This window comes from Doryrhamphus excisus, linkage group LG9, assembly GCF_037039965.1.
Source record: "Doryrhamphus excisus strain RoL-2023G ecotype Guam linkage group LG9, RoL_Dexc_Guam_v1.1, whole genome shotgun sequence".
NCBI classification, from domain to species: Eukaryota; Metazoa; Chordata; class Actinopteri; order Syngnathiformes; family Syngnathidae; genus Doryrhamphus; species Doryrhamphus excisus.
The window spans coordinates 18969877-18997561 of NC_136365.1; the positions used below are offsets into that span (position 1 = coordinate 18969877).

Below are 27685 nucleotides of genomic sequence, written 5' to 3' on the forward strand. Positions count from 1 at the left end.
TTGAACTGGGCTGGAAAAGATATTTGGTGTCAGCTTCCTAAGGGAAGGGGGGGGGGGGCACGGTGGGACACTGGCAGGGAACACAATAGTACAAAAAGGAGCTAGAAAGGCACACAAAAAAACTTGTAGCGCATGAAAGGCTTCGAAGAAGAAATAGGCGGGGCTTCTGTTGAGCAAAAAGAACAAGGAGGAAAAGGGGGGAGGGAAAGGAGGGGGCCGGTGTCAATAATGAGCTCATTCTCTTGGTTTTGCACAAAACCTGAAAGTTTTTCTTGGGTGGGGTATTTTTTTCCTCCTCCACGGACTGGTCAGCGTTCCAGCAAGCGGGCTTTAGTTGTGTATGGAGTATAAAGAATGACAAGTAGAGCTGGTCGATTATTGACCGAGTCGTTCAAAACGAGGTTTGTCTTACTGAACAGACACTCCCCGGTATCCGTCTCTGTTAACTCGTTGCACTTCCCTTGTGGTCGCTAGCTAAACTAGCTAATGTGTAATTTTATACATGTACAAAGCAAGAGATCTGCTCCTTCCATCAAATTCACTCTCTTTGCCACATCCTGTTCCTGTCGCCGGGCCGAGGGCTCGAACTCGCGAACCTTAACTCACTTGTATGCGGTTGCCGACGAGTGACTCGTCAACCTGACGTGGACTCACGAGTTTAGTGAGTCGGGTAAGGTGGACTTGTTGCGCATGCGTGAGTTTCTCTGTTGATAGTAAAGTTAAGGCTAATCCGTTTGCTTGCATTTGTTTAAGGGGCAGATCTGCCACATCCAAACATACCGGTACAACGGGCCAACCAGCTCAATGAGGTGTTTGCTTAGTGTGGCTATGGGATTTGTTTTGCCTTTATTTGCCCTCTGTAGCCTTTCTTGCACACGCGCGCTGTGAGATTCTTAGTGAGAGACTCGAGTCGGTAAAAGGACTCGAATACTCGACATATCGCAGGACTAAACCTGTAACAATACATACAGTATGTGAAAGCACGTACTATTTTAACATGAATCATATAACTTTAGTTTTACCGTATAAACCTGACTTTTTATGATGGGCTCACAAACGTTACATTTGCATTTGAATATATTAAATGCACGTCATTAATGTGAGATAATACATATTTATTTGTCACCTAGTGTTTAGCAAATTTATGTGCAATATAATACTTATAAGCTATTAGTTCTTATCATGGCTCCAATATAAATTTCATTAGTTTCCACGGAAAATCGATTATTGCATTACTTGATGAAACACTTGATACATGAGATTAAAGATGAAGGCTGAGCTTGACCTGCAATTCGTCACCAAAACGCCAGAGGGCAGTGTTTTCCTGAGCGAGGAACCACTAGTTTATTAGTGATGTATTCAATGACCTCTGATGATAATAGAATTGTGTTTTTTTAATTTTACCTTGTGCCTTGAATGCATTTGTCTATAATTTGCAAATTTGAACGGCCCCAATTTTAAAAAGTTGATTAGCGATGTAGCTTCCTGTGTTGTGGTGAACCACAGCGATGGGATCCACTGTCACGTCGCCATCGGTTCCTCCGGGCAGCCTATTTTTTGGCAGCTACATGTTGGGCAAGCTGATCTGTACTGTGCATGTGAAATCTATGTCATCCATCTATTCTACAGCAGTTGGAACGTAAATGTCAGACAAACATGTTTGTTGTTTGGTCATTTTGTGACTCACATTCTGCTGCTTAACGCTCCACTACAGCCGGACGCCATCTTTGTACCTCTGAAGAGAGAGAGGATACCTGAAAGTAAGAACAATATAAAACATGAGGGAGAACCAGGCAAACAGTGGTAAACACATGCAGAGAATAAAGACAACAGGCAGGGTAGGGTGCCTTGTGTTCTGTAAATGTATCTCATCTTTATTTAGCTTCCACCTGGGTTACATAGAAATCCTCCATATTGTGTGGTCCTAGCATGGTAGCTACAGTGCGCTAAAAGGCTGTGGCGCCGTGCGCCTCTCGACAGCCGGCCGCAACATGACGACAGAACATCCGTGACCCCCTGTCAACTGTGACTTCATCACCCAACGACAACACGCTGATATATTCACATTCAGGTGATTATTCAGTCTGCTTTTTCTTCTTTGTTGATAAAACGCAACGCTTTGTGTTGAACTTTTGGTACTGGAGGTTAGAGAACATAAAAACACACAAGTCACATGTCACGTTTCAATACGCGGCTGAGGCTCCTCACGCTTTCTGATGACCCAGGCTTCACTTTTTTTTTAAAAATCAAACAACAGCAAGAAAAGAAAATCAACAGTGATGTCACACGTCAGTTCTGTGTGTGTGCGCGTGTGTGTGTGTGTGTTTTGACACCCCCCAAGAGTGTGTTATGGTCTGATCAGTGCTTCGGCAGACACTCGATAAGTTGCGTGTTACTGGCTGCGTCGCAGGGGCGGGTGGGGGGTCAGCTGGAAAGGGTGAGGTGGAGGTCGCAGCGTCGCTTCATTATTCATTCACAACATTTCTTCACATGATGCGCAGACCCTGGATAGAAGCTTCTAGACTCTGCGGAGAAGAAGACAGACAAGATGATGCTGACAGCTCTGCGGTTGTGTGAGTGTGTTTTACGTCTACCTTAAAATCCCAAATAGTCATGGCTCCATCGATGCCTGTGGTGCAGAACTTGCGACAATCCCTTTTGTCCCCCTCATAGATAGACACTTGGCTGATGCATCGACAAACAGAAATGCTTTTTAAACACACGATGATAAATAATAAACATCCACCAGAGAGTCACCTACGTGATGCTGTTCTGGTGCAGTGTGTCCAGCGCAGTGTTGCGGTCCTCAGTGGTGGCCCTCTTGTCCATGTTACGGAAGCGCTCCATGGCCGAAATGTTCCTCTGGATGCTCTGCTTGGGGAGGTCCAGCTTTGACACGAACGTCAGTGCGCCGCCGTCATCGCAGCGGAACAGCATGGGGCAGCAGTCGTGGCCCTGGTGGCACACAAACACATTTAAAGCCTCGCCCGGCCGTGTCCCCAGAACGCACCCGTGGACCTTACCGCTGCGACCAGACTGTTCTCAGACACAAACATGACGCTGAGGAGAGGCAGGAACTCGGTCTTCAACTGCAAAGGACTAAAAAGACAAAAAGATAAATGAGTCAAGTGGAGTGTTTGATTTCCGCTCTCTTGCCCTCTCATACACCTTGTGGAAAATTGTGCTTTATTTTTTCCCCTTCGAGATAGCTGATGTCACACCCCATAATACCAGCATGTCTGCATGATGAATGTTTGGGATGTTAATATTAGCCATCCATTTGTTAGTAAAAATATAATCATCAAATGCACAGTCCATTGTGTAATAATGAAGTTACATTCATATTTATCAGGAATGTTCCCATCCACATTTTTGGGCTTCAGATCTGATCTTTTTTTTTTTTTTTTAATAGTCTCACTGATCTGATGCGGATGCTTTTTTTCTTTTTAAATAATGAGCTTTTGTTACAAACTTGATTTTGTGGATTTGAATATGGTTATAGAAAATAACTTTTCTAATGGGATGTCAGCCTCAGCACTTGGGACATCCTTAATATTTATGTAATCATATACACATGTTAACAGGTACAATTGGCCATGCGAGGGCAGCCATAACTGATGTGACCCTCATGGAAAGAGACTTTGACAACCCTTTAACTAAAGAATAGTAATGTGGTAATATTGGATACATATTGGATTCATACAAGAGGTAAAAATAGAAACATACGTGGACGTCTTGGAGCTGTCCACCACCGTGACGGTGCTGTCATGGCTGACCCACGCCAGACGATTGCCAGAGGCTGAGAAGGAGACAGAATGGACCCAACCCCCTCCTCCTAAGTTGACCAACAAGCATACCTGGTTTAGTGGCTTGTTGATACCTTCTGTATAAATAGAAGAAGACAAGACACACCTGCTCCTCCAAACTCTGCTAGCACAGCTCCAAAGGGCATCTTGCTGCCCCAGGGTGTGGGGCCTGGTTTCTCCTCCACCTCCTTAATGTAGGCTGAGAACACCCTGGAGAGCACAAAGAGGGGAAGGGACAGGAGAACGGGAACCAGAAACATTTCTATCAGGGTTGGCCATGTAATGTTTGTATCAATGAGGCTGCATTCATGGAGATTACCCGGGAACAACGGGTGTAGTTCATTCAGGCCCAATGAGTTTGCTACCTCAAAGAGCTGACACAGAAATCAAAATGGAGTAAAAATGTGAACCACAGATTATACACTCCTGATCAAAATGTTAAGGGCAGTTAAAAATGGCATGGCTGGATCATCCAGCCCAGCTCAAATGAAGGTTGTTACTGGTGCAGAGTGCAGTCTAATAACCAACTCTGACCATATACAGTTCATTTGTAGTTCTAAAACATATTCTGCTTTTCATGTTTTTTCCCCCACCCACTTTTAGCAAATGCATAATGGCCAATTATGCAAATTTGACAATCCTATCACTGCAACAAAGAGGTTGCAGTCCTGTGGGAAGTGCATAGTGATGTCTGGAGTATTGTCTGCCCCAAATTAGCATGAAGATCATCATGTTGGATTTCCCTGCAAACACTGGATAATTCTTCCAATGTCAGTCCAAAGTCTCTGCCATTCTATACCAAAACACGGGCCTGGGGCCATTTGCGACCTGTGGCTCATTTATTATTGGCAAAAAGGTTTTTTGAAGCCTTTTCACAAAAAAAGTAAAAAATTATCACCCCCGCATCCTTTCATCTTTCTGTATGCAGCCTTCAGGGGAAAACCATTCCTAATTTACACCCCACCTGCATTTGAAGTCACATGAACCAGCGGCCAGCAGCACGTTGTTGGGATGCCAGTCCAGACTAAGGATGGTGGAGCGTACGGGCTTCTTGATGTGCTTGCTCACCCACCTGAAGCCCAAAGAACAACATTTTGTTATAAAATATTCAAGCTTCATGGCCGAGTCCTCATTGAAGCGTTTCTAAAAACCAAATACACATCTTAAATCACCTTACCAGTCATTCTCCGACTCAAAGTAGCAGACAGAAATGAGCCGGGCGCCGCTGCCGACTGCAAACTTGTTCTCCAGCGGTGACCACTTGACGAATGTGGCGGCTCTGTTGATCCTGAGGATGACCAGTGTGGGCTTCCACAAGCCTTCCTTCTGGGACCACACGTAGGCATTGCGGTCCGCTCCACATGTCACTATGCGGTCACTTTTGGGGGCCCAGTCGATGCCTGCCAAGAGTAAAAACAATATTTGAGGATGTCCCGTTCACAGAGACATGAGTACATTTGGGAATTGAGTACCTGTAATGTGTCCGTTGTGTTCCTTCAGCTCGTGAGTCTTAACCCACTGGTTGCCGCTCTTTTTATAAATATGAACTTCATGGTTATTGGGACTGATGGCAATCTCTGTGTGAAAACAACAGGGGGTTAAAGAAGGTAGCGAAAACAAGCTAAACCAGTTCCCGTTCTTACGGGAATGGTGACTTGGAATGACGTGGTGCATTCCAAGACCAAAAACCAAAAAAAAAGCCTTACGTGTCCTGTCGCGGTTCCACGCGTGGCAGGTGATGGGCTCCAACAGAAACTGATGAAGGGACATCTTGTCTGGGTGTGGTCCTTCAGCAGAGCTCTGCAGTCACACAGTGCAAACTTTATTACAGCTGGCACCATTCATCAAGCAGCACTGAACTTTGCCTGCACTGGAAATTCACACACCACGTCTGACAAAAACCATCCCTCATTTCATTGAGAATAAATGGCTCCAGTTATCTTTGAACTTGAATGCAACGTTAACCGGTTAGAGCTAGCATAGTTACACTAGCCATTCACAGCATAAGTCTTCTTTAAATTCATTTAGCACGTACTCTATCTTCCCACAAGATGAATTATGTACGCCCCAGTTGTGTACTACTATTGTGTTACTATTTCGGTTTGTTTTTGCCATGGTTTAGTCCCCTAGATTACTAGTCTGCCGAGCTAAACCCTCAAATTAGCTAACATATGATTTCGCTAGCTCATTCCACTGGCTGGCAAGCGTCTCTTCCTTGTCAAGGGGGCCTACTGTCATAGAGGTTATTTTAATAACACACTCTTCACTAGAAAAAAACTCTTCTTTCATAAGTAGGCCTCCCTTATCGGTAGCGACCCCGGTGTTTCCTGACAGGGCGGCTGTGCATTAAAGCCTTGCTCGCGGGCTAACTCACCTCTCGGCTCCTCGGTGTGCTCCGTTAGCCGGCAAGCTAAGCAGCTCTAAATGGGAATGGTTCGATGAGGAGTGGACGTGAATTCGCGGACTCTGGTCAGTCGACACGAATTCGTCCGGGAATGTTGAGGGAATGTCAAGACGGCCGACGACGGAGTGCGTTCGGGAACATCCGGTGGGTGAAGTCGTCTGTGAGAAAACCGCTGGTGCCTGACTGACTGACAGCTAGCTTAGAGCCGCATCAAGCTAGCCAGCCGCTACTTTCAATGAGCGCATGAGCAGAAAGAGCGCCTCTGGTGGACACATTAGGACATGCATCAGATTGGCGCACAGTGCTCTGTTTGACATTCTTTGGGATAATTTCCCCCCCACACCTGCCAGGTGCTTACATACTAAATACATTAAATACACAGTGATTAGTATCATTACTATCTGACCCCTCATTGCCTTAGCTTTGCATTATGGGTAACATTTTCTCCAACCAATCAGAGACAGGTCAATTAGTCATGTCACCTGGCAGGCCTGCAGGCATAGTAAACTCACACAACACATTTGCTCTATAAGCAAACATGGAGTCCTTTTCCAACATGGATGAGCACTTTCCCACACCGCCACCGTACTTCCTACCAGGTAACTAATACAGCATTCATTCAGGTGTTAAACACACCCAACATGGATGATAAATAATGTTTGTGTGCAGATGGGCAAGATGTGAAGGTTTATCACGTTCACTCACCCTTCAGAGCGCCTTTTCCTCCTTTTCCTACTTCTCCTACTTCCCTTTCTCCTGGAGGAGGATGTTCCACGCAGTCACTCCCGCAAGGTACTCGTACTTCGTGCAGGGCCGAAGGCTTTTTACGGCCCCAAGTAAGATTTTGTTTGTGGCCGATGAAATGACACATAAGGCTACACAACACAGTAGGAATGTTTTTTCAATTAACATTGGAAATTCACTGCAAAATGTGGTCGGAACATTTATAAACAAACACTTATGGTTACTTTTACCGAAACTTAACATTTATATGTAGTTAGAATTGATTTCTACATGTAAAACTATAAAAATGTTTTTTTTTTGTAGTTGTGGTGATGTTTGTAGTGTCCATGAATGCACCTCGCTGTGTTCGAGTGACAATAAGGAAGTGTAGTTTCCAACACGAGCTGTGTTCAGGTCAGTATAAAGTTATTAGAGAGCGTCAGACTCCGTGTGACTCTGTGGGGAGCTACACTGTGCCGCCCTATTTTGTGCCCTGACTGTGTTAGTTAACAAAGAACTACAGAGTCAACTGCTGATGACATCATAGACGGGTCTATGCTATATTAGCTACATTTTGTCATACATTTTCGACATTAACCAAGAAAAACGCCAGCCGAGGCATATGCTAACAGAGCTTCCACTGTACTAGGATTTCAATTTAGAAGTTGCTAATCATATATACAGCGCAAAATGTCCACAAGGGAACGATCCTGGGATTTGAATTTTTTTTTTTTTGGGAGATTGAAAAAAATTTGCATGCACACTGTCTCAGTTGCATCCAGACGGATAATTACCAACGTGTGGCGCTACAAACACATCTTGCCACATGAAGAATGAAGAAAAAATGAAAGAATGCATGCGCATATATCCGTCATTGTCCAATTTCCAAGGCTCATCTAGACTTACGATGACGTGGACTGACTTCTACGATTCATTTTGGAGATAGCAGCCCTATTAGCATCCTATTAGCTTGACAAAATGGCAAGCGGAAGTAGCCAACTCCCAAAAATGAACATTTAAGGTTACATTAACCTTCATGGAAGACACGACGTGGCAGCTTCCTGTTTTCACAATGATGCTAACCAAGGTTCCACTGTATGCTAACCAAGATTCCACCGCATGTTTCTCTGCATCTTCCTTCTCTTGTCCCCCAGTGTCTGCACCCCCTCTCTCCACCCCCAGGCCCAAGTTCGTGAGCTACGAGACCGAGTTGCATCGCTCTCCTGCTCCGACCACATGTCCTTCCTGTCGCGCCCAAGTCACCACCAGGGTCACCTTCCGGGCGGGAAGACACGCGTGGCTCATGTGTCTCGTGTTGGCGCTGTGCGGGTGAGCCGAGGCGCATTCGGAGGCCTTAATCCCGTTATCTGGTTACTACGAATAAGGTGTATGCTGATGTTGTTGTTGCAGGTTGGTGCTGGGCTGCTGCCTCATTCCCCTACTGGTCCAGCATTTTAAAGACGCCCACCACAGCTGCCCCAGATGTTATCGTGTGCTTCATGTGCAGCGCAGAACTTGCTGTCACTGATAACTGCTTTTACTTTTACATTGGCGGTCCGCGCCTTCTTAAATGGATATTATTTTTCAAGCACAGAAATAAATGTTTAAAATGTATTTTATGAGTGAGTGATGTGACTCTATCCTACATGCTAACCACGTGTGGCCCAAACCCAACAAGAATTCCTTATTTATAAATGAAATATTTTCACATTTGGGGGATAGAACACCTGTTTTTAACCTTCTAAATATACTTTTAAACATTAGAGCCCTCTAGACACAAAATAACACCCCTATTGTCACCTTAACACTCTCATTAGCCAATATGGTAGACATAATAAGCCAAAGTAAGACACACATAAGACTCGCTCTGGTGTGTGTTGCTGTAAATGTGTTTTGGTGCTAGGGGACCTGAGCAGGTGACGAACAGGAAGTGACAATGGGGCTTCAGAGTTGAGTCGCAGCAGTACACCGTGTTGGGGACTATTGTGCTTATTGTGAGATCATTCAAACCGGCAATAAAAACCCGATCAAATCTGGTGCTTGTGTGTCTCACCCAACATTACAGTCAATGTAAAAATGCTTCATTTCAATGCTTGAAAAAGTACATACTAGTACAATTATCTTAGTCGTAGTCCCTATTCAATGATATTAGGGTGTACCCCGCCTCTCAACTGAAGTCAGCTGGGATAAATCAAATCAACTTTATTTGTAGAGCACAGAATTAAAAACAATTACAAAGAAAGCCCCTCCCTCCCACCCTCCATAGTAGACACACACACACACACACACACACACAATCACACACAGTAGGGAGACATGGCATGGCACTGAGGATCAAGGAAACGCCCCCTTTGGGGCCGTCCACACTGGGAGGAGCCGCAGGCCGTGCCATCGGGGGACCGACTCCGACAGACGGGCAGACCCCCACATCACAGGGAGGAACCCCCATCCGGCTGGGTCGAAGGGACCCAAGGACAGCCCCCCCAGTGTGGAGGACCCCCCGAGGAAACACTGGAGTTAAAAGCTAAAGACTAAGAGCATAAAATATGACTGAAAAGATATAATTAAAAAAGGCTCTAGTAAGGACACATGCTGTACACCAGCATGTCATGTGATCCCCAGTCACAATCACATCCATTCCTCATGTGATCATTTTCATAATTTTGCTTCATAATGAATTCTATTTTATTTTGAGAATAGAAAAATCAAGTTGCCGCCCTTTGGACCCAGCTGGTGGTGTGTGCCGGTAAAGGTGACACCAGAGGATTAGACGTTCATGTCTATTTTAGACGGCTGAGCCTCACAGTCATTAGCATGTGAGGCCGCCTGGTGCCTCGTCCCCTCCCCTTCCCCTCCTGACCAGGTATAAGGCCACCTGTGGGTGTCAGCCTGTCCAGTATATGAGGCTCCCGGCACCGAGCGAGCCCTGCATGGCCCAACATGCTCCGAGGTACCGCACCTTCTTCACTAGATGCTTTCCCTCATTGGCGCCCTTTTCCTTCTTGAAGTTCCAGCGGAAGACCGAGCTCCTGGCCTACCTCGTCCTGTGCGTTTCTAAAATGCCCTTCATACCACCTGTGTCGCTGCCTCGCTCCGTGTCGGGATTGACCGGGAAGGATAAAGCTGTGGACGGTGCTGACAAGACAAAGATGGCGAAAGAAGACAAAGGCAGCTCAGTGAAAGAGCGCCTGGCTTTGAACTTCAAGCAGCTGAGCAAGAAGAGCCCACCCAGGAGTCACCTGCCCACCACAAGAGTACTTCCAGGGCCGGAGCTGCACCCAAAAAAAAAGGGATTCCCAGAGATCAGCCCCGCCTCCAACACGGGGGCGTCCGTGATGAAGACCCAGCAACGGAAACACACCAACTCAACAAAAAGCGAACCTGAGCTGAGAACCAGAACTAAAAGTCACCCGGAAGAGACCCGCTTCACGCTAACACTCACGCCCGAGGCCGTGCTGCTGCTTCAGCGGAGAAACAGCGAGAGACGCTCGGCCACCAGGAACGTCGCCAACAACACAACCGTTTCCGTCAACGTCCCAGACTCCAGACGCAGGAGGGACCCGCTCTCCAGGAGGCACCCGGCGTCCACTCTGCGCCACAGCGCCCCCGCAGGCCGAGTGGCTGCCCGGACTGACGTGAGCGCCATGGTGAAGGTGTCACTGCTCAACGAACGGCACAAGTACGACGATGTGGAGTACGAAGACGAGCAAGATGGCGGCGTGGACGAGCGCGTGGTGCTTAAGTGCACGGAGTGGCTGCGGGGACTAGAAAACACGCCGGTGTCGCTTGCGCTCAAAAAGAGCGCTAGCAGTACGAAAAGCTTCTAAAGGTGAAATTGAGATATTGTTGACTACTTTTACACAACAAAAATATTTTTTTCCTTTGCATTTTTTCACATTTTACATAAAAACAGTGTAGTATGCTTGCCAGGCCAGTAGATGGCAGTGTGGCATCTTAAAACAACACACAATATGCACAGACTGCTTGTCCTCACAGATCCTTTGATATTCCCTTAAACAAAACATGATGTGTTTTCAGGATGTGAAATATGAAATCGAAGTCAAGCAGACTGGAACCTCGGTTAGCATCAAAAATGTACGCCTCGGTTATCGTACACTATGATGCACGTCTTATCATGTTGGTAATACACTGAGTTCAACTCTGTATGTATGTTTGTTTTTTAAATCACTGGTTAGCATCTTATTAGCTAGCCTATTAGTTAGCCAAATAAAATGGTTTGATGTCATCAGCAGATGACTCCATATATTAACCCAAAGCACCTTTTTTTAATTAATTTTACACTAAAACCATTGTAAATGGCATTGATATATTGATTTATTTTTCCAACAACATTATCATGTTCACCTCATTGTAGATATCGCTCCCTCACAAGATGGCGGTTTTATAAATGATGACTGTGGTAGACTATGGTTGGTGTATTATTTATCAAAACATAGTGTGGGATACCACTGATTCAGCTTCCGAGTACAATTCAGACTGGTATCGATGATACAGATGCTTAAATTCACCTAATTAAAACATGAAAATAATTGACTAATTATTCACAATTTACACATGGCTTTGTTGGTCAATGTTTCTACGGACAATTTCAGCGCATGAGGAGCTGGTATCGGAAGTATCGATATTTCAGTATCGATCCCCACATCACTACTTAACACTTCACAGCGTGTTCCACATGATAGAGTGAAAAAAAACTCCTCCTCCTATCCCATGTGGAAGTGGTAATTTTTTGGGTTCTTACGTTTAGAAGAAATAAATTTGAGGCTAGCTTGTTGGCTCCCTAATTCACTAGCTTGCGGACGTTTGGAGTCCCTGTAGCACAAGATGTGAGCCATGTGTTGTAAACAAAGAATAATCGGAGAGTACAGGTGAATATAGGGGTGTTATTTCACGTTTCCAGGGCTCTAATAATGTTAAAACTGTATTTAGAAAGACATAACCAGTTTTTCCGCTGTAAACGAGGGGCGACTGTATACTGTATCATATATATTGTGTTTTCTTTTATTTTATTTGGGCAGCTTTATTAAAGTAGCAGTACTGCATATCAGTGGAACACCATATCACAAGCACAGCAAAAAGCCGCTCATACTGCAATGTTATTTGTATTCAATATCATTTTTGCATCTGCATGGTATCATCCATCCATCCAACCATATGCTGGAGCCTACTGCACGGTATCAATAGGTGTAGAACAATCTATCAAGTACTACACTTGAGGAGTAGCAGCACACTTTGCCCACATTCCCTCATCTTAAGAAGCTTTGTTAGGTCTTACACGGCTTTCATGTTGCTGCACCCTTCCCACATGCACGGAGCAGGTGTGCTTAGTGGCAGATTATCCGCCCTGCAGCCAAACGTTTCAATACATGTGTTCAGGTAGAAAACAGCTTACATTTACATTTACATTCATACCTATGGATAATTTAGTCTCCAATTAATCTAACATGCAAGTATTAGAAGGTGGTGAACGGGTTTTCTATGCTTAATATGTCTTATTTTCTTGTATGTTTCTACTACATTAATTAATAGGAGGACGACAGGGGCTCTAAGTAGAAGGTGGTAAACAGGTTTTGTATACTTAATATGTTGTATTTTCTCTTATGTCATCTACAATATTGGGTAATCTAAGAGTAAAGTGGACTATAGGGATGTTATTTCATGTCTAGAGGGCTCTAATAGTGTTAGAAACCACATTTAGAAGGTGGTAAACAGGTTTTGTATACTTAATATGTTGTATTTTCTCTTATGTCATCTACAATATTGGGTAATCTAAGAGTAAAGTTGACTATAGGGATGTTATTTCATGTCTAGAGGGCTCTAATAGTGTTAGAAACCACATTTAGAAGGTGGTAAACAGGTTTTGTATACTTAATATGTTGTATTTTCTCTTATGTCATCTACAATATTGGGTAATCTGAGCGTAAAGTTGACTATAGGGCTGTTATTTCATGTCTAGAGGGCTCTAATAGTGTTAGAAACCACATCTAGAAGGTGGTAAACATGTTTTTTCATGCTCTAACTACAAAAATATTCCAAATATAAATGAAGAAATCCTACTTGAGGGATATTGACTTCTCACGATCCGGAGACAATTATCCGCTATAAAGGAGGGATTACTGTACAACGCTCCAGTGTGGCCTTGGTGGAGGTCTGTGGGGTTCTCGCAGGTGGTCTTGCACGGTGTTGAGTGCCGTCAAATAAATGCTAAAAAATAGTGTAAACAGGTGACGGGACGAGCGTGCTTCACTTCCATCGGTTGATCCTCCGCAGCTGAACGTAGGCCAGGGACATGCAGACCAGGATGATCCCCAGCAGGGCCACCTGGTTCTGCCAGAAACCCCAGGTGGAGTAGTCGATGTCCTGGCTGCGGAGGAAGAGCTCACCCGGGATGCTGCAGGAGCCAAAGAGAGAACTCGTGTGAGTTTAAGTTGGGTGTTGTTGATGAGTCACGGCTGCGGTTCTCACATGCTGGTGTTGGAGTAGAACACCTGTCCCGTCATCTCGTTGATGAACGCAGCCTGATAGCGAGCGGAAAAACAGATGTAGGCTAAACAAGTTGCGCTCGGCTCCATCTTGTTCTGGTGTCTTACGTACGTTCAGTCCATATCTGAAGATGCTGATCCACTCGAGCCAGGAGAGCCAGCTCAACATGGCGTTGAGGTTGACCAGGTAGCCGCCGAACACCTGAAACACACACACGCAGTATAAACGACAGGACGCCATTGCCCGCGTCTTTGTGACCCACCATCATAAAAACGAAGGGCAGAGCGATGAGGATGTTGGCCATGGCGAAGGAAGACACGCTGGCGGACACCAGGAAGGCCAAGCTGACCCCCGCCAGGCTGACCAGTGACATAGTCAGAGCGAAGCACAGGAAGGCAGCCAAGGCTGGTTTCAGTCCTGCACAGTGAACAACACATTGTGACCACAATCCATCCGTCTGGACTTGCTCGTGCAAAACCTTTTTTAAACCTGCAGCAGCTCTGAGAAGACCGGGTTTTGCTACAAAGCAGAGTGGAGGTTTCTTTATGGGGTGAGAAACAAGCTCAACAAGCTAGACATATTAGCCTTCCTACCGACATCCCAAATGGTCTGCACCCTAATCTCATCAAACTCAGTCATTTGCCCCCCCAGACAACCTCTAGTAGCCACCATTTTAGACTGATCTTTCAAGACAAACATAATATTGTGTTCTATGGCTATATGAACATGGAACATGCAAACTCCACACAGAGATGGCAGAGGGTGGAATTGAACCCTGGTCTCCTAGCTGTGAGGTCTGCGTGCTAACCCAAAAATAATATCAATTCTAAAAAATATAAATACAAAAATAAAATAAAAAATTAATGAATGAATAAAAAAATAAAAAAATGAATGAATGAATGAATTTTTTTATATGATTTTATATAGTTTTATATGTAATATTGTAAATGAAAAGATGTCAAAATTTATATAAATTCTGAAAAGACATTAAAAAAATCCTTGAAGCGTAAGAACTACAAGTCAACAACTACGAGCATTGCGCGATGCTCAGTATTGCTTTTCTTCATATCCCATATTACTTTATTATTATTGGAGTGTAGACAACCTTCCTTATTGCAATATGAACTATATGAAATTATGAACTGGTTCCACTGGCCTGTGTTGGCTTTAATCCGGATGTGATCCAGATAGCACATTTGGTGTCTTTCTGCTGGCTCTTGGTTGTTTTGGTGCACCACACGCTAAAGCTAGCAGACGTTGTGTGTGTGTGTGGATGTTACCCATCATGTAGTAGGCGATGGCTGAAAACAAAAAGATGGGGATGATGCGGTTGGGGATGAGGTCGGCAACAATCTTGGAGAGGAAGTAGACGGACGTGCGGTAGTAGCCGCTGGAGTTCTCATGGCTGGAAAAGAAGACACAAAGAAGCATGGAAGATGTTTAGCTGCTCACGGAAGAACGGACATTCTGCACGTCGCTCACAGGAAGATGGCTCTCTCGTTGATGAAGAGCTCCACGGCGGAGAGATTCCCAAACACCATGTTGATGATAAGGAAGAAGAAGGCACCACTCCTGCGAGAAAAAAAAGATTAAAAAAAATCCAATGAATGAATCCAGGAGGTTGTGCAGTGTGTAAGTGCTTGTTGTGTGTGTCGTACCTGTTCTGCAAGGCTTCGGGCAGGCTGAGCGGCATTTGGTAATAAATGAGTCCCACCAAAACGGCAAAGAAGATGTTGAGAGCCAGCTGGGCGTAGGACGTCTGCGGATTCCTCAGCGTGTTCAGGATCGTCCTGCCGCAGACCACGCGCATCTGCCGCACGCACACACACACACGATACATCATTCTATTTATTCATGGCCGTGATGGCCCTCATCAACATGTTTGCAGGGAGGGCGGCCAAGTCCTCTCATAAAAGACCTCACAACTTCTAGGTCATGATACCCATCATTCCAGCCCAGCGTATTAGGACAGTAGTATTAGGACAAATGATGTCATTTTAGGCTAGGTTTTAAGTTGTAAAATTCTGGAAAAAAGTATACTTGTAATAAACTTAAAAAAAAATAAACTTGTAATTTTTGGAAAAGGTTGAGGTTGTGAAAATAATGTTATAAGAATAAAGTCAAAATATTAGGGAATAAAAACATAATTCTGAGAAGAAAATTGACATAAAGAAAGTAATTGGAAAATAAAAAAAACAAGAAAATCTTAAGAGAAAAATGTCAGATTGTACCAATTCTAATAACACAGAGAAAAATCATCTCATTTTAGTTACAATATTAAAGAAAAAATATGCTTTTTTTTAGAGTTGTAATATTCTGACAAACAACAAAAACAGGAATACATGTTGTAATATCCGTAGCATAGATTTGGGATGTTCAAGGATACGTATAGTAATATAAGTAGCATAAAGCTGAAATATTCAAGGATAGATATGGTAATATCAGTAGCATAGAGCTGAAGTATTCAAGGATGCATTAGTAATATAAGTATCATAGAACTGTGATATTCAAGGATACATATGGTAATATCAGTAGCATGAAGCTGAAATATTCAAGGATACATATGGTAATATCAGTAGCATAGAGCTGTGATATTCAAGTATAAGTCTGGTAATCTAAGTAGCATGAAGCTGAAATATTCAAGGATACATATGGTAATATCAGTAGCATAGAGCTGTGATATTCAAGTATAAGTCTGGTAATCTAAGTAGCATGAAGCTGAAATATTCAAGGACAGATATGTTAGTATAAGTAGCATGAAGTTGAAATATTCAAGGATAGATATGGTAATCTAAGTAGCATGAAGCTGAAATATTCAAGGATAGATATGGTAATCTAAGTAGCATGAAGCTGAAATATTCAAGGATAGATATGGTAATATCAGTAGAATAGAGCTGAGGTATTGAAGGATACATTAGTAATATAAGTACCATAGAGCTGTGATATTCAAGGATAAGTATTGTAATATTAGTAGCATGAAGCTGAAATATTCAAGGATACATATGGTAATATCAGTAGCATAGAGCTGAAGTATTCAAGGATACATTAGTAATATCAGTAGCATAGAGCTGAAATATAAATGGTTACAATGGTAATATCAGTAGCATTTTAAAGCAAGTACTGGCCGATGTCGATACGGTACTTTTTCACTGATATCGGCTGATACAGATATGCACCTGCAGTACCCATTGTCGTATTAATGTTGAAAGAAAGTAAAAAGTCCTGATTGAGTGCAGCAGCAGTGCTGTCTGACCTGGTAGAGGAAAGAAGTTGCATAACGATCAGTCTTTTGCAGAGCAGTGATGCCATCAGCGAGGCTGCGGTGGATACGGTCCAGCTGGTGCAGCATATCCCGACACAGCTGGGACTGATAGTAGCGCACCGCCAAGATGTTCTTACACTCAGCTGCAGAGAGCGAGCGGCCGTGATGAAGGCGTTAGCATTAGCTATGTGGTATCCGGAGCACAGTACCTGTGTTGATTTCTTCCAAAGCGGATTGAGCTTCGCCATTGGTGACGTCCATGAAGAAATCAGCAGGGTTGTCCAAGGACTCCATCTGGAAGCCTGAAACAAAACATGATGTTGATGCTGAAAAACAAACAAACATCATGACAAGGTGGGCACGTGCCGCACCAAGGTTTGTGAAGTATTGGAGCGCCAGGTTGGCCGCCCCTGCGTACACCACCTCCCCTTTATGCATGAGAGTCAGGTGGTCAAAGCAGCGGAAGATGGAGAAGCGCGGCTGGTGGATGGAGAAGATGACGGTCTTGCCTCGCCTGGATAGTCTAGAAACAGCACACGCGTCAGTCACCCACGTTTTAGCAGTACCTTGTTTTTTTGAGGACAGCGTACTTCCTACAGTGGCTATTGTCTCATCAATGTATTGTAATGACGCCTTCAAATGGCTTCACACTGGTATTAGTAGACATAAAAAAGGTAATACACCATTGAAATTAAACTCCTGCTCATGTTTGTCACAGTAAATGTGTTCCCTCTGGGACCTTAGTGGTGGGCGGGCAGGAAGTGACGTCAGAGTTGTAGTTTGTTGTGAGTTATGGTGTTCCGGGCATGCCTGGCCAGGAGAAGGCCCCACCCTGCGGCAGACCTAGGACATGCTGGAGGGATTATGTCTCACAGCTGGCCTGGGAACGCCTTAGTGTTTTCTTGGTGGAACTGGAGGAGGTGGACCAGGAAGTGTGGGCTTCCCTACTGAGACTGCTGACCAACCACCCTGACCCAGATAAGCGGATGGATGGATGGATGGAAACATGGATGGATAAATGGATGGATGGATGGATGCTGTATGGATGGAAGGACGAATTGAAGGATGGACGGATGGATGGCTGGATGGATGGATGGAAGGATGGAAACATGGATGGATGGATGGATGATGTATGGATGGAAGGACGGATTGAAGGATGGATGGATGATGAAGGGATGGAAACATGGATGGATGGATGGATGGATGATGTATGGATGGAAGGACGGATTGAAGGATGGATGGATGGATGGATGAAGGATGTAAACATGGATGGATGGATGGATGGCTGGATGGATGGATGGAAACATGGATGGATGGAAGGATAATGTATGGATGGATGGACGGATTGAAGGATGGATGGATGGATCGATGATGATGAAGGGATGGAAACATGGATGGATGGATGGATGATGTATGGATGAAAGGACGGATTGATGGATGGATGGATGAATGGATGAAGGATGTAAACATGAAGGATGGATGGATGGATGAAGGATGGAAACATGGATGGATGGATGGATGATGTATGGATGGAAGGACGGATTGAAGGATGGATGGATGGATCGATGATGATGAAGGGATGGAAACATGGATGGATGGATGGATGATGTATGGATGAAAGGACGGATTGATGGATGGATGGATGGATGAATGGATGAAGGATGTAAAAATGAAGGATGGATGGATGGATGAAGGATGGAAACATGGATGGATGGATGGATGATGTATGGATGGAAGGACGGATTGAAGGATGGATGGATGGATGGATGGATGGATGGATGGATGAAGGATGTAAACATGAAGGATGGATGGATGGATGGATGGAGGATGGAAACATGGATGGATGGATGGATGATGTATGGATGGAAGGACGGATTGAAGGATGGATGGATGGATTGAAGGATGGATGGAAAGAAGAAAGGAATAAATTTACTTATTTGGTTAAAAAATAGCACAAATAAAAGTAACTCAAAATAAATGAATAAACATCAATAAAAATGCATTGGAAAACGGGGGTCCTCGTGTGAGCCCATTTGATGGGCTTAATGATAAGAATGATGCAAGGGAGTGGTACTTGTGCAGCAGGCCGATGATGCAGTTGGCCGTGTGGGAGTCCAGCCCGGTGGTGGGTTCGTCCAGGAAGAGCAGAGAGGGAGAGGTGATGAGTTCCATCCCGATGCTGCAGCGCTTCCTCTCGCCGCCCGACACCCCGCGCAGAAACTCTGTCCCTATCTGTGCACAGCGACAAAACAATCACTCTGACTGACTTGTGACTGCTCCTGCACAGCAAAGACGTGACAGCACATGCACCTTGGTGTCTGCACAGTCAGTCAGGCCCAGGTCATCTATGATGGCCACCACCCTGCTACGCTTCTCTGACGCTGAATGGCGTCGAGGGTCCAGGCGCAGGTTGGCGCTGAAGAGGAGGTTCTCCCTGACAGTAAGCGTTCCCATCAGGATGTCATCCTTGGAACAAAAAGCTCCCAAAAGTCAGAGTGTTCATGTCGGCCATCTTGTGCGGGCGTGCTTGCATACCTGGACTACATAAGCAGAACTCAACCTGAGGTCAGAGGTCACCAGTGTGCCATCCACACGGACACTTCCTTGCCGAAGTCCGGCGGGATCTTTTCTACCCGCAATGACATCCAGAAGCCTGGTGAGGAAAATGTAAAATGACTGTTTTATTCTTTTTTCTGTTTTTTCTTTCATTATTTGTTATTTTATAATAACAATATTAGTAAAAATATCATTTTTATCTGAGCTAATTGTCCAAAATAGCAACTTGATTCTTTGTTTTGTAGCATCATGCTTCTAAAATACCTTTTCTCCATCATATCATAACTTTATTCATGTAAAATTATTAACTTTTTTCACAGGATTGTTTTTTTTTATCTTCATATCTTAATGTCATCGTCCTACTATTTCAACTTTATTCTTATAAAACTTGTTTTTTTTCCTTTTTCAATTATTTTTTCTTCTCACTTTTTGACTAAAATAAATAATAATAATAATATCACTTTGATCTGACCACATTTTCCAAAATAGCAACTTTACCTTTTGGTTATTCTTTAATTCAACTTCATGCTTGCAAACAGTTTATTTTTCTATTTGTTATTTTGACTTTATTCATTCCAGCTGTGCAGCCGGAAACAGGTCCCGGATCGCACTTAGGATAGCACTTTATTGTTCTTAGGCTAGCACGTATGAAGGTTTACTTACGATGTTTTTCCACTTCCTGTGGCGCCCATGATGGCGTTCATCCCGGGTCTAATGATGCCACTGCAACAACACAGAAGAAAGTAAATAAATGTAGCGTTCTTTTCGAACAGTAACTCATTTGTATTATTAAACATGATCTAGTTGCGTGTTATTTTAATATTTCTGAAGGGGGGGTGACAGGATAACAGGAGGTGTCCTACCTGACATCTTTGAGGATGAACTTGACCGGACCTTTTCTCCGGCAGAACCTGCTCTCTTGGACACAATAGTGCAAGTTGCTGAAGGTCACTGTCGGCCCTCGTTCTCGGGGATTGTCCTCCAGTGTACAAACGTCCTCCTTCCCCGCGCACATGTTCAAACGGTACAATGCCAAACAAACACAAGCCAAGTGAAGAAGAATCAGACGAGAAGGCACGCACGTGTACGGTGAAGGAGGTTCCAACCTGCAATTAACTCGGCTCTGCCATAAAATCTTCTCATCTTTGGACTCCCTTATTCAGATAAAGACACTGACCGTGCCGTGAACTCATCATCTCAGCAACTGCAGCCAAGATGCTCTGATAACCGCTTGATACTCCAAGAGAGGGTTGTGCAAAGTGCGGCCCTCAGCTATTTTTATTGGCTCTTGGCCCATTCCAAAAATAGAACATAACAAGTGAATTATGATAACAGCATAAATGGAAAAACAAGCAGTAATTTTACAAGAATAAAGTCAAAATATGAAGACATCTAACAAGAAAAAGTTGTCATCTTAGTTGAAATATTAAATAAAATAAAGAAGATTTTTTTTAAAGCTGTAAGAAACAAACTTATAAAGTTGTCATTTTTTAACAAATTGAAAGGTAGAATAAAGTCACAACTAGAAAAAAAAATGTACAAGAGTCTTTTTTCCAGAAAAATGGTTGCAACTTTGTGGGAAAAAAACCTTGTAACATTACAAGGAAAAATTTCATTTTTGTAGCATAGTTGAAAAACATGTAAAATTGTAATTACTGGAACTAAGTTGCAGAAAAGGTTATAATGTGACCAGAATAAGGTCAAAATATTATTGGAATAAAGTCAAAGAAAATTGACAAGAACAAAGTTGAAATATTTGGGAAAGGTGAAAAATAGGAAAAAGTCCAAAGTTGATACTAATAACTCACCTTTCCACATCACATCATTCCATTTTTCAGGGTGCGGCCCTCAGTGGAACATGTTTGGACACCCCTGCGCCAACATGACCCTATACACTTTGCAAAGATCACAACGCACAATCAAAAGTGAGCACTTTTATGTTTGTAATCAAAATGGTTCACTTTGAATTGCAAAAAGTATGCAGGCATAATTCATGGAAGTGTCAATAGTGACTCGTTAGTGCATCACATCCAGTCTTGTGCACCAAAATATGACAAACTTGTGTGTGATATTTAATATTGTGATAAATTGTGATATTATTGACGAAATGTGGAAGCAAAACACAAAATAAATATCCCTGAGGCAGATATCACCATCAAATACTGCGCCAACACTTTGTTTACCTTGAAATCCGAATACGGAAGTATAACTGGCGTCATATCCGGTTTTTGGCGACTATTTTTTTTAAACATATTTAAAAATACAATGTTCATATTAGTGTTTATCTTCATTTATGTGTTCAATTTGCCATCTTTATATTTGTGTGGATTTTTATTTAACTAAAAGTTAAGTCCTAACACCAAGCTATAGGCCACCGGAATGTGTCGGTCGGCTTCATGGAATCCAGACACAACACGTAACTTGTTGCGTCACTGCCATTAAAGCTTTTTTATAAAGACCCTCTTGTCGTGGTTGTACTTGCCGAAATAGCTAAATGAATGTGTACGACTAACTTCCCGAAACAACCGAACATTTCTACGAGCACAACAGAAGTGGTGTGCTTTTACGAGATCACATTACAGCCACGAAAGCACCGCTTCCACTGCCAGTCTGCCCCCTGCCGCACACAATACTGTAAGGCAGGCCAAACAGGGGAGTCTTTGGGGGGCGGGATCAATGTTGTTTTGCTAATGTTCTTCTCCTTTCTCGCTGCCGTCCAGTTAGATTTTGCGGTCGGCCCAGAGAGCCATGCTGAGATGTCGCTCTAGCCAATCGCCTTTCAGAACAATCCTAAGGAGGGCGGGGCTAGGCAAAGAAATTCTTGTGTTGTCATCCCGTCGAGTGGCTGAGCTCGATGGTGTATGTGTACGCAGGGCGGATTGGCCACCACACACAATGCGACTCTAGCGACGACTGTGTTGCTTTTTCTTCGTTCTAGAACATTGTGGAGCATTGTTCTCCTTCAGCGCATCGAACAAAGATCTTTTGAGTACCCAAAGATCAAGGGACCGTATATTTCAAACGGAGGCTAGCTTCCAGGCTACCGGCTAACGCCTTATTAGCTATGGAGGAAAGGAAGGAGGAGGGGGAAGCCGAGATCCAGGGGCACGGCCCGGAGCACTGGTTCTCCAAGTGGGAACGCCAGTGCCTGGCCGTGGCAGATCAGAATGAGCCGAGCGACGAGGAGACTGAACAGAACCAACAGAAGCTGTGGCACCTCTTCCAGAACTCGGCCACCGCGGTGGCCCAGCTCTACAAAGGTGAGGACCGGGAAGTGTCGTTGGTGACAGACTTGACAGCTAAAGGGAGTTAGCTTCAGGCTAAAGCTAATCCCTGCGGCTAACTGGATGAGCAGACACAAAGGGCACCGGCTAACCAGAGCTAACTGCGTTAGCCAACTTTATCTTTCCGCATGCCTCACACTGCATCACAATAAAGCGGTCTGTGCCCTTTGTCTGAACGCCTCGTGTGGTTAAACCATCGGATTTGTTATGCTCGCTTCTGTGGGATCGTGTTGTGTTGTCCCATCAAGTTAGCTCGATGCTAATGCTAGCTGTAGCTTCAAACCGGTCACAGCCTGGCGTTCAGAAAGTGCAACACTGATGTTAACCTCACACGAATAATGTAGTAATAATATATATTTCACTAGGCTCACAAACGCTACATCGCCGCTAAGCAGCGGGCCTCGCAGTGATGCTAAGCTAAAGCTACTCAGCGGTCAAATTAACAACTCATCTAGTTAGTGACTTGAATTATTCGAATCTGGTGACGCAGACAGATCGCAGCCGCAATGGGCTGTCTCGGAAGGACCCAGGACTCAAATGTATACCCGAAGTCCATTTTTCACCTGATTGTTGCTGAATTTGCTGCAGAGTTTCGCTCGTTTGGGTTGTCAAACGTCAACATGAGGCAGTCATATAGACAGAACGCACACTATTATACCAGCACCTTACATCACCACTGTGGTATGTTGTTTTGAAATAGTTGCCCCCCCCCCCACAAAACCTCCTCCATGCTGCTGTTGTAGTCTTTCACTGTAATGTATCTACTGCTGAAAATGGCTGCCCAAGATGCTGCACCCTAGTCTGGACAAACATGATCCACCTCCAGTCAAGAAACATCTGCCGCTAAGCAGCCTGGCAGCTGTGTTGTGCTTCAAGTCAACACAAGCTGGTCATCTCCTTGGAGCAGATTAAATTCAGGATTTATCCAAGGATTGAAAGCTTCGACCTCGCCACTCTTGTACATCAGATGTTTGTTTGTTTGTATGTCTGTCACACTGCGGCTCAACAGTAGGTCTGCCAAACGACCTTAGTGGGTTAGCGAGGTGTGTTGTCTCAAGCCAGGCATGCTTGGACTACAAAGGTGGCACTCTTTAAGGCCATGGGAAATTCAGCTCATCTAAGAGGACCTCTTATGCCTTTTCCACTTTTCCGACCTATAAATGTATTCTCGTCTTAAACGATGCCAAAGTCTCAGATAATGAGGTTTGTGCATTTGGGAGGGAGACCTGAAAGAAGTAAGGCGGATGTATTTATGTGGGCGTTCCCGGGTACAGGTTGTTAGCTGTACAACCAGAGTGGGCATGCCTGGAGGCCGGCCGTGGTTGGAATAAATTAAAATGAAGCATTTTGGAAATACAATTGGAATAGGTGCCGATTCTGGAAGATCTAGAACGCTTTCTGTGCAGGTTATTGTGTGTAGCTGCTCTATAGGAGTCCACAACTCACTACAAAGGGCCAAAAATGAGCATAATAGGTCCCCTTTAAGAGGTTTTCACTTAAAATCGGCAATAGATGCACCATGATGGCATCAGAACCCAATTAAAAATTGGGTCGCACTGTGACTGGGGAAAGCGGATTCTTGGAGTGTCAGGAATCAAATGCAATATGAACTAGATGCCAGAAGACATTGGGTCTGAATTCCTAAGAAATTGAAAATGAGGTGTAAATAGAGACATTATATAATTACATATACATGCTATATATATCTCATGATAGCAGTGTCTATAACCTTGTACTTATGAAAAATGCTAATGTTGGCATGCAACTTCTAGCATGATAGAGCCAAGTGTCTGTGTTTGTTTGTTAGTACTTATGAAAATGTTAAAAATGCTATTGTGCTAATGTTAGTATGCTAGGCTTAACATGGCAACACCCAACATGATAGCCATTGGTGTTTTATATAGGTTTCTACATGTGAAAACACCCAAAATGTCATCAGCATGCAAAGCCTAGCATGATAGTGAAAGTCACTGCTAATGTTAATAATATGAAAATGGCTAAAATGCTAGTATGCTAACGTTAGCAGGCTAAAACACAGATGTTAGCATGCAACATCTAGCACGGTAGAGCGTAGTGTCTGCATATATTAATACTAAAGAAAATGTCAAAAACTGTTACTATGCTAATGTTAGCTTGCTAGCAGCAACATCTAACATAATGTGTTCTGTAAGTTTCTAATTATGAAAACAGCTTAAATGTGACTGTGCTAATATTAGCATGCAGCGATGCTAACGTTGGCTTTAAAAACCTAGCAGGATCAGACACTAACATGCTTTCATCTAACATAATTATAAAAACAGCCACAATTTTACGACACAAATATTGGCATGTTAGCAATGCTAACGTTAGCATGCAGAGCCTGGCATAGAGCGCCCAGGACTGGTTTGTTGCAATACAGCCCCTGGTTTTTGCTGGCTGGAAACCAAAATGGCCGTCTTCATTTGTAGAGAATGTAAATAATAACAAATAAATCATAATAATAAACATTGCAGTTCCAAGAGGTCCTTCACCAAGATGCTTAGCATTATTTGGCCCCTGTTAGCAGGCACTATTTGCTGGGGTTCGTGGCACAAGCATATCAACACTGCCACCTAGTGGATGCCACGTGGTACAGCATGTGACACACTACGTATCAGTTGCAGTTTTGAGCATTCAAACGCTGATGGTTGTGTGGATATGTGGCAATAACAGCACAGTGTCAATGTGATCCACAGACAGAGAATGTCAACAACAAGGCCTTTCTCTCTGGGTGCCCTTCCAGAACGCAGCCACCGCCGTCACTAACATGTACAAAGGTAAGCTCATACCGTGCCCCCTACAAGTCTTCCTGGGGTCCCCGTCCACTAAAAGAGCCGCGTTTGTCATTGTGCAGAGAGCATGGAGGCCCGCCAGCGCAGCTACGACCTGGGCATCCAGATAGGCTACCAGCGCAGGAACAAGGAGGTGATCGCCTGGGTGAAGAAGCGCCGGCGAACCATCCGACGGGAGGACCTTATCAGCTTCCTGTGTGGGAAGATCCCCCCTCCACGGACACCCCGGGCCCCGACCCGAGGTGCCATGGTGACCGCCAGCCGGCCGCCTCCACCGGAGACCGGCAGCTCTGTGGAGACGGACCTGCAGCCCTTCAGGGAGGCCATAGCCCTGCACGGTCAGTACCAAACACACCTCAACCAACACATGCATTGGTCTATGTAGCACCCCACCAAGCTCCCAACACCGCAGATAGATTGTAATCCTGTGCCAAATACTGCATTCCTGCCTAAATGAAAACATTTTTTATATCGGAAAGAAAAAGTTGAATCATAACGGTACAGTCAAAATATGAAATAGGAGAAAAAAGTTGAGAATAAATAAACACAACCTCCCATGTCCCCCGCTCAGGCCTCAGCGGTGCCATGGCCAGCATTTCCGTCCGCTCCGGACCGCCCGGCTCACCCACCCACCCCGCGCAGTCCCTGGGCCGGCGCAGGAACGGCCTGCACGACGTCGACCTCAACACGTTTATCGCTGAGGAGATGGCGCTCCACTTGGATTCCACTGCCAACCGCAAGCGAGGCCCCACCCCCTGCAGTGACGTCATCACAGACTCGCCCACTCATAAACGGAACCGGATGCTCTGAGCCACCACTCCCCCCCACCCTTGCCTCCCACGAGGCCCACTTGTTGGACAGCCGATGAGAACTGAACCTCGGCTCGCCGCCAAAGCGTCATCCTAGCTGCATTGCTACGTGTAATAAAAAGTCAAATATTACAACACACTTTTTTCCTCTCCTGCTCTATTTTGTTACTCACTCACGTGACTTGTCCTCTTATTTACTTCCTGTTTGCTTAAAGCAAGCGCCACCATTTCTAAAGCGCACATTTCATTTGTACACCCGCCTTCCTCCGTGAGAGCCGGAGCTGATCCGAGTCTCGTTTGGAAGGCCATGTTGCCGTTCCAAATGTTAGCCATCAGAGTGCTTGCATCCCAACGGGCCGCGTCCTCCTTGTCCCTTGCCTTTTAGACGGCCGCTACACTCGCTGTGTTTTGGATGCAAGTTGACTCCTGCTTTCGGGTCACAAAGCCGTCGCTCAGAACCGTCATCAACCTTCCTAACAGAATCTGCACTCTTTATGTTTACACTCAGACTGATCAGTTCCATGTTTACATTGAGGCCCACACAGGAAGACTTTCAATCATTTCCAACAAGGCTTGCAATGCTTTTTTTTGTTTTGGAAAAATCACACTGCTTTGTGATACAATCTTTATGTAATGTGTGTAAATAAAGACGTAGGTGCTGTTATTATGTGGTAAATATTGTAAAAAAAAAAAAAAAAAGCAAAAATAAACACGTGCAAATGAATCATGTACAATAACCATTATGACAATAAAGGAACTACAACTATTTCACAAACCTCAGGTTTACTTTTTTACCACTACAAAAAATGGAAAATAACCCAACACTTGGGTTTAATTCCAGATTAGTCACTGAGAATGCCTGGTCATGCATTTTTACCACTTTTCACCTTGACTATTTTACTTTTTTAGTAGTGTGGGTTCCGAGATAGAACAAGATGGCTAAAACCATCAAACATACATTGTCACTTGTTTACTATGTCACTGCAAAAGTGACAGTAAAAAACAAACCCGCCTTGCAGAAAGAATGCAGTATCGGTTGTCTGACACAAGAGGGCGACAGGCTTCTATTTTCTCACGCAATAAAACTGAAGGGGCAATTACACATCAATATTCCCATGATGTCTGTATCTTGCATGTGTTTATTTTTGACATTTTTATTATGCATGTTTTACTTTCTCCCCATCTCTACTTTTTTTTTTGGTGTATTGCACTTAGAAGTGGGAACATTGCCATAATGATGCTATTTTCCCAGCATGGGGTTGCTGGTGAAGGCCAAACGGCAAATTAGCTAAGAGTGAAATAAAATATGCGACTGTTAAAGACGTCAAAGGCTACGGGTGATAATGACAACAAATGATTCCCATCCCGGCAATTTGAGGGAATTTCCTATGCGCTGCTTGGCAAATTGCACATATTTATGTGCACAAAGGCTTTGCTGTGAAACTGTTGTGACAGAGGCAAGAGGTGGCATGTAAAACACACACCACTGCTACACAATGCTGAAGTGCACGACACACACAACAGTAA

At 44.2% G+C, this 27685-nt stretch overlaps 5 protein-coding genes across 6 annotated transcripts; 3 read left to right on the plus strand and 2 right to left on the minus strand.

Annotated features, from left to right (window-relative positions):
- Positions 1 to 1839: 1839 nt before the first annotated feature.
- On the minus strand, positions 1840 to 6533 carry LOC131133870 (actin-related protein 2/3 complex subunit 1A). Its single transcript, XM_058078969.2, has 11 exons — positions 6181 to 6533; positions 5513 to 5606; positions 5279 to 5383; positions 4984 to 5206; positions 4771 to 4878; positions 3913 to 4016; positions 3727 to 3835; positions 3024 to 3099; positions 2762 to 2955; positions 2595 to 2685; positions 1840 to 2525 (listed from the first exon to the last, which is right to left on the minus strand). The coding sequence occupies exons 2-11, from the start codon at positions 5574 to 5576 to the stop codon at positions 2487 to 2489; spliced, it is 1113 nt and encodes a 370-aa protein (XP_057934952.1). The 5' UTR covers positions 5577 to 5606; positions 6181 to 6533; the 3' UTR covers positions 1840 to 2486.
- Positions 6534 to 6599: 66 nt separating this feature from the next.
- Positions 6600 to 8547, plus strand: LOC131133886 (lipopolysaccharide-induced tumor necrosis factor-alpha factor homolog). Its single transcript, XM_058078970.2, has 4 exons — positions 6600 to 6809; positions 6880 to 7002; positions 8088 to 8262; positions 8344 to 8547. The coding sequence occupies exons 1-4, from the start codon at positions 6749 to 6751 to the stop codon at positions 8459 to 8461; spliced, it is 477 nt and encodes a 158-aa protein (XP_057934953.2). The 5' UTR covers positions 6600 to 6748; the 3' UTR covers positions 8462 to 8547.
- A 1231-nt stretch (positions 8548 to 9778) lies between these two features.
- On the plus strand, positions 9779 to 12036 carry LOC131138207 (uncharacterized). Its single transcript, XM_058086940.2, has one exon. It carries the CDS (start codon positions 9834 to 9836, stop codon positions 10758 to 10760), a length of 927 nt encoding a protein of 308 aa, XP_057942923.2. The 5' UTR covers positions 9779 to 9833; the 3' UTR covers positions 10761 to 12036.
- abcg2b (ATP-binding cassette, sub-family G (WHITE), member 2b) lies at positions 11056 to 20576 on the minus strand. Of its 2 annotated transcripts, XM_078793559.1 has the most exons (16): positions 20362 to 20576; positions 20119 to 20255; positions 19919 to 19978; positions 19235 to 19352; positions 19010 to 19165; positions 18774 to 18931; positions 17071 to 17222; positions 16909 to 17001; positions 16691 to 16842; positions 15096 to 15247; positions 14920 to 15009; positions 14718 to 14842; positions 13700 to 13854; positions 13549 to 13638; positions 13420 to 13472; positions 11056 to 13345 (listed from the first exon to the last, which is right to left on the minus strand). In XM_078793559.1, the coding sequence occupies exons 3-16, from the start codon at positions 19957 to 19959 to the stop codon at positions 13198 to 13200; spliced, it is 1683 nt and encodes a 560-aa protein (XP_078649685.1). In that variant the 5' UTR covers positions 19960 to 19978; positions 20119 to 20255; positions 20362 to 20576; the 3' UTR covers positions 11056 to 13197. The 2 variants fall into 2 exon arrangements, with proteins under 2 accessions (XP_078649685.1, XP_057942869.2); XM_058086886.2 differs by lacking the exon at positions 20362 to 20576 and having other exon boundaries at positions 20119 to 20270.
- Positions 20577 to 22069: 1493 nt separating this feature from the next.
- On the plus strand, positions 22070 to 27447 carry hapstr1b (HUWE1 associated protein modifying stress responses b). Its single transcript, XM_058086951.2, has 4 exons — positions 22070 to 22515; positions 25254 to 25334; positions 25412 to 25687; positions 25921 to 27447. Exons 1-4 carry the CDS (start codon positions 22320 to 22322, stop codon positions 26157 to 26159), a joined length of 792 nt encoding a protein of 263 aa, XP_057942934.1. The 5' UTR covers positions 22070 to 22319; the 3' UTR covers positions 26160 to 27447.
- Positions 27448 to 27685: the final 238 nt, after the last annotated feature.